The sequence below is a fragment of the Salvelinus sp. IW2-2015 genome, unplaced genomic scaffold, assembly GCF_002910315.2.
Source record: "Salvelinus sp. IW2-2015 unplaced genomic scaffold, ASM291031v2 Un_scaffold4399, whole genome shotgun sequence".
Taxonomy (NCBI): Eukaryota; Metazoa; Chordata; class Actinopteri; order Salmoniformes; family Salmonidae; genus Salvelinus; species Salvelinus sp. IW2-2015.
In genome coordinates, this window is record NW_019945669.1 from 11,915 (window position 1) to 18,607 (window position 6,693).

General features: G+C 38.0%; 1 protein-coding gene across 1 annotated transcript in view; it reads right to left on the minus strand.

Annotated features, from left to right (window-relative positions):
• LOC112077231 (stonustoxin subunit beta-like) overlaps positions 1-6,693 on the minus strand; it is a 25,600-nt gene that overhangs the window by 6,429 nt on the left and 12,478 nt on the right. The window contains exon 2 of the mRNA XM_024143788.2: positions 3,330-3,446. Coding sequence (XP_023999556.2) covers positions 3,330-3,446 — 117 coding nt within the window. The remainder of the gene's footprint in view (positions 1-3,329; positions 3,447-6,693) is intronic.

The following is a 6,693-nucleotide window of genomic DNA, read 5'->3' on the forward strand; positions in this document are numbered from 1 at the left end:
CATCTTCAAACCTTAACTGGACAAGACAAACCTTTCAGAACTGTGCTGACAAAGGGAGTCGCTGGCATTGGAAAAAACAGTCTCGTGCAGAAGTTCATTCTGGACTGGGCTGAAGGAAAAGCGAATCAGGATGTCCGATTTGTATTTTCATTCCCTTTCCGGGAGCTGAATTTGATGAAAGAGGGCAAACACACTTTCATTGAACTTCTTAATCACTTCTCAATGGAAACCAAACAATCAGGAATCTCCAACTACGACAAGTACAAAGTTCTGTTCATCTTTGATGGTCTGGATGAGTGCCGACTGCCCCTGGACTTCCAGAGAAACAAGATCTGTTGGTGACTCACAACGTCAACCTCAGTGGATGTTCTGCTGACAAATCTCATCAAGGGAAATCTGCTCCCTCTGCTCTCCTCTGGATAACTTCCCGACCTGCAGCAGCCAATAAGATCCCTTCAGGGTGTGTTGACCAGGTAACAGAGGTACGAGGGTTCAATGACCCACAGAAGGAGGAGTACTTCAGGAAGAGATTCAGTGATGAGGACCTGGCCAGCAGAATCATCTCACACATAAAGACATCAAGGAGCCTCCACATCATGTGCCACATTCCAGTCTTCTGTTGGATTTCTGCAACAGTCCTTGAACACTTGCTGAAACATAAAGAGAGAAGAGATGCCCAAGACTCTGACTGAGATGTACACACACCTTGTGGTGTTTCATACCAAACAGAAGAATGAAAAGTATCTTGGGAAAGAAGAGACAGGTCACACTGGAATAAAGAGAGCATTCTGTCACTGGGAAAACTGGCTTTTCAACAGCTTGTGAAGGGCAATCTGATTTTCTATGAAGAAGACCTGAGAGATGCTGGCATTGATGTCAGTGAAGCCTCAGTGTACTCAGGATTGTGCACCACAGCTCTTTAAAGAGGAATGTGGCTGTACCAGGACAAGGTGTACTGCTTTGTTCATCTGAGCATTCAGGAGTTTCTGGCTGCTGTATATGTGTTCTCTCATTCATCAACAACAATGAGAATCTAATGGCCAAACCCGCAAACAAAATGGTGTATATTTCCTTTGCTGTTCAGAGACAATGCTGACGTTACTTTCTACAAGAGTGCGTTGGATAAAGCCTTACAAAGTGAGATGGGAAACCTGGACCTTTTCCTCCGCTTCCTTCTGGGCCTCTCACTGGAGTCCAATCAGAAGCACTTACGAGGTCTACTGACAAAGACAAGAAGCAGCTCACAGAGCCATGAAGAAACAGTCAAGTACATCAAGAAGAAGATCAGGAGAATCCCTCTCCAGAGAGTAGCATCAATCTGTTCCACTGTCTGAATGAACTGAATGACCATTCTCTAGTGGAGGAGATCCAAAGTTACCTGAGCTCAGAAGTCTCTCAAAACCCAACCTGTCACCTGCACAGTGGTCAGCTCTGGTCTTTGTGTTGCTGACTTCAGAAAAGGAGCTGGATGTGTTTGAGCTGAAGAAATACTCCAGATCAGAGGAAGGTCTTCTGAGGCTGCTGCCAGTGGTCAAAGCCTCCAGAGCTGCTCTGTGAGTAAAAACAATGACATATAAGAACTAATCATCAGGAAGAAATATAAAAGTTTAGAGAACAATATGTATTATAATATGTCTATATTATTATTTTGAAACAAATATTGAATCTGTGCATTGATTTTCACATTAGTATAACAATATGACCATACAACTCTAGGAGACAAAAGATGAATCTATATGTTGTTTTGGATAATAAACCAAATGCATCTGCCATTGTCCTTCTACACTACTCGTTAAATTAACAGTGTGTTTGTGAAGTCATGATGATCTCTTTGTCAGGCTGTCAGGCTGTGGAGTCACAGAGGAAGGCTGTGCTTCTCTGGCCTCAGTTTCTCAGTTCAAACACCTCACACCTGAGAGAGCTGGATCTGAGTAACAATGACCTGAAGGATTCAGGAGTGAAGCTGCTCTCTGCTGGACTGGGGAATCCCCACTGTAAACTGGAGACTCTGAGGTCAGTATTCCTGTAGTTGGTCAACAAGTGATAACTGTTCACCAGATCAACATGTGTTTACCAGACACACATAGTCCACACCATATGTGTTTGGACAGTGAAGCTTACAGTTTTACATTTGGTGCTATGCTCCAGCATTTTGGATTTAAGATAGAATGTTTCATATTAGGTGACAGTACAGAATGTCACCTTTCATAATATATATATATTTTACCGTAGTAATAAAGCACTTTATGTATGTAGTTCTCCCATTTTGAAAAGTCTTAATTATTGGACAAATGTATTTAGTCAAACGTTTAGTATTTGGTACCATATTCCATGTCTGCAATCAAAAATCAAGCTTGTGATTCACAAACTTGTTGAATGCATTTGCAGTTTGTCTTGAAAGTATTTTAGAGTTTTTCCTAATAGAAACTGAATGGTGAATAATGTCCTGTCATTTTGGAGTCACTTCACTTGTATTGTCAGTAAGAATAGAAGATGTTTCTGAAACACTTCTACATTCATGTGGATGCTACCATGATTATGAATAATTTTGAAAGAATATGAATGATGACGAATAACAAAGTTATAGAGGCACAAAGATCAGAAAAAATGCTAAGCCCCTGTAATCATGGTAGCTAACCTCCCCTGGTAATGGTGAGAGGTTAGCATGTTTTGTTTTATCCCTGTTATTGGTAATGGTGAGAGGTTAGCATGTTTTGTTGTAGCCTCTGTTATGGTAATGGTGAGAGGTTAGCATGTTTTGTTGTAGCCTCTGTTATTGGTAATGGTGAGAGGTTAGCATGTTTTGTTGTAGTCTCTGTTATTTGGTAATGGTAGAGGTTAGCATGTTTTGTTGTAGCTCTGTTATTGGTAATGTGAGAGGTTAGCATGTTTTGTTGTAGCCTCTGTTATTGGTAATGGTGAGAGGTTAGCATGTTTTGTTGTAGCCTCTGTTATTAGTAATGGTGAGGGTTAGCATGTTTTGTTGTAGCCTCTGTTATTGGTAACAGTGAGAGGTTAGCATGTTTTGTTTGTAGCCTCTGTTATTGGTAATGGTGAGAGGTTAGCATGTTTTGTTGTAGCCTCTGTTATTGTAATGGTGAGAGGTTAGCATTGTTTGTTGTAACCTCTGTTATTGGTAATGGTGAGAGGTAGCATCTAGGGAGGGAATGTTGTGTTTGTTTAATATTGTTTTAGGACTATGAAAATGGACAAAAGGATTAGCCTATGGATAATGAAAACAAACAAAATAAATGGGAAAATGGGAGAGGAGAAATGACTAGAGACAGTGTTGTTTAACTCACTGACCATGACCCATGAGTTCTTCTTACCTTTGTTCAGTAGAAAAGTCTCCCTCTCTAAAGGTTATAGGTTGATGCATAGACCAGTCACTCTTCATGGACACACAGCTGGGTACAGGGGAGGCTGGTCTCTCCTGCTTGATTGGGCTTCAACACAACACTGAGCTGTGATGGGGAAACATAAGAGTTTCATTCCAAAACGCTAAATATCACTTTTCAGAAATGTTGGTAAATTAGATTTTATTGTTTAAAGAAATTATCATAAGTTGTGGTTGTTCACTATCTAATCATGTTCATTAACAGATATGTATTTGTTTAAAATCTATCACATCATTTCAGAGAGACAAATGTTTATTTTTGCAAAATTCTATATATCTTCCTCACTCTTACATAAATCAGTAGTACTGCTAGGTTTTACATAGTAAAACTTAACAAATAACTACATTTTTAATAAAGAACTGTAAAAATGATACACTTGTGACATTAATATTTAATCATTTAAATATAATAATTCAATACAGTAATTTGAAATCTGTATATAAAACATTTACATTTTATTTACATTTTATTAATTTAGCAGATTTTTTTATCCAGGGTCCGGTTTCCCAAAAGCATGTAAAGGCCAAGTTCATCATTGGAATATTTTTAGGAGCAGAAGTAAATGGCCTGCTCCTATGTCATAGTTGCTAATATATGCATAGTATTAGTAGTATTGGATGGAAAACACTCTGACGTTTCTAAAACTGTTTGAATTATGTCTGTGAGTATAACAGAACTCATATGGCAGGCAAAAACCTGAGAAGTGCTCCCTTCCTGTTTGGATATTTTCTGGGGGTGCCATATTTTCAACCTCATTGAAATTACAGCGAGATATTGATGCGTTTTCACTTCCTACGGCTTCCACTAGATGTCAACAGTCAATACAACTTAATCTGATGACTCTAATGTGAAGGGGGGCCGAAGGAGACAGGAATGAGGTGCCCACGCATTGAACTGGCGCGTTCATGTGAGAGTGAGCTCCGTTCCATCGGTCAATTGAAGTCAATTGAAGTCGATGTAATTCTCCGGTTGGTATTGTTTTAGGACTATGAAATGGACAAAAGGATTAGCCTATGGATAATGAAAACAAACAAAATAAATGGGAAATGGGAGAGGAGAAATGACTAGAGACAGTGTTGTTTACTCACTGACCATGACCCATGAGTTCTTCTTACCTTTGTTCAGTAGAAAAGTCTCCCTCTCTAAAGGTTATAGTTGATGCATAGACCAGTCACTCTTCATGGACACACAGCTGGGTACAGGGGAGGCTGGTTCTCCTGCTTGATTGGGCTTCAACACAACACTGAGCTGTGATGGGGAAACATAAGAGTTTCATTCCAAAACGCTAAATATCACTTTTCAGAAATGTTGGTAAATTAGATTTTATTGTTTAAAAGAAATTATCATAAGTTGTGGTTGTTCACTATCTAATCATGTTCATTAACAGATATGTATTTGTTTAAAATCTATCACATCATTTCAGAGAGACAAATGTTTATTTTTGCAAAATTCTATATATCTTCCTCACTCTTACATAAATCAGTAGTACTGCTAGGTTTTACATAGTAAAACTTAACAAATAACTACTTTTTTAATAAGAACTGTAAAAATGATACACTTGTGACATTAATATTTAATCATTTAATATAATATTCAATACAGTAATTTGAAATTGTATATAAAACATTTACATTTTATTTCACATTTTATTAATTTAGCAGATTTTTTTATCCAGGGTCCGGTTTCCCAAAAGCATGTAAAGGCAAGTTCATCATTGGAATATTTTTAGGAGCAGAAGTAAATGGCCTGCTCCTATGTCATAGTTGCTAATATATGCATAGTATTAGTAGTATTGGATGGAAAACACTCTGACGTTTCTAAAACTGTTTGAATTATGTCTTGAGTATAAAGAACTCATATGGCAGGCAAACCTGAGAAGTGCTCCCTTCCTGTTTGGATATTTTCTGGGGTGCCATATTTTCAACCTCATTGAAATTACAGCGAGATATTGATGCGTTTTCACTTCCTACGGCTTCCACTAGATGTCAACAGTCAATACAACTTAATCTGATGACTCTAATGTGAAGGGGGCCGAAGGAGACAGGAATGAGGTGCCCACGAGAATGACTGGCGCGTTCATGTGAGAGTGAGCTGTTCCATCGGTCAATTGAAGTCAATTGAAGTCGATGTAATTCTCCGGTTGGAACGTTATCTAACAAGCCTCTGCCCCGGTCCGGGATCACCCCCCCCCCCCCCCCCCACACTGATTAGCATAGCTAGCATAGTTTCACAAGTAGATAGTAGCATCTAAATATCATTAAATCACAAGTCCAAGACACCAGATGAAAGATACAGATCTTGTGAATAAACCCATCATTTCTGTTTTTTAAAATGTTTTAAGGGAAGACACAATATGTAAATCTATTAGCTAACCCGTTAGCAAATACACCATCTTTGTTTGTCCACCATTTTTTCTCTCCACCACTAGCTATCACCAATTCGGCTAAACTAAGATATTGATAGCCACAACCAGAAAAAAATCATCAGATGACAGTTTGATAACATATTTATGGTATAGGATAGGTGTTGTTAGAAAAAAGTGCATATTTCAGGTAGAAATCACAGTTTACAATTGCACGACCATCACAAATCGACTAGAATTACTAGATAGAGCAACGTGTATGACCATTTACTCATCATAAAACAGTTCATAAAAATAGACAAAGCATAGCAATGGAAAGACACAGTTCTTGTGATTTCAGACCATATTTCAGATTTCTTAAGCGTTTTTCAGCGAAAACACAATAAATCGATAAGTTAGCATACCACATGTGCAAACGTTAGTAGAGCATCGATTCAAGTCAAAGAGAACTATAAAGTAATCATTGCAAAATATATTAATTTTTTTCACTAACCTTCTCAGAATTCTTCCGATGACACTCCTGTAACACATTTTACAACATACATATACAGTTTGTTCGAAAATGTGCATATTTAGCCATACAAAACCGTGGTTATACAATGGAAATAGTCACAACTCAAGCCTCAAAATGAGGGACGTCAGCTTTCAGAGTGATCTAGTTTAATCGAAGCTAATCATATACTTGACTAAAAAATACAGGGTTGACAGGAATCGAAAGACAAATTAGTTCTTAATGCAACCGCTGACTTACATTTTTAAAATTATCCTACTTTTCAATACAGGGTTCGCCAAGTGACGCGATAACAAACAAATGGCGAAATATGCGTTTAAAATATTTCGACAGAACAACGATTTATCATATTAAATATTGCTTACTTTGAGCTGTTCTTCCATCAGATTCTTGGGCAATGTATCCTTTCTATGTTCTAAATC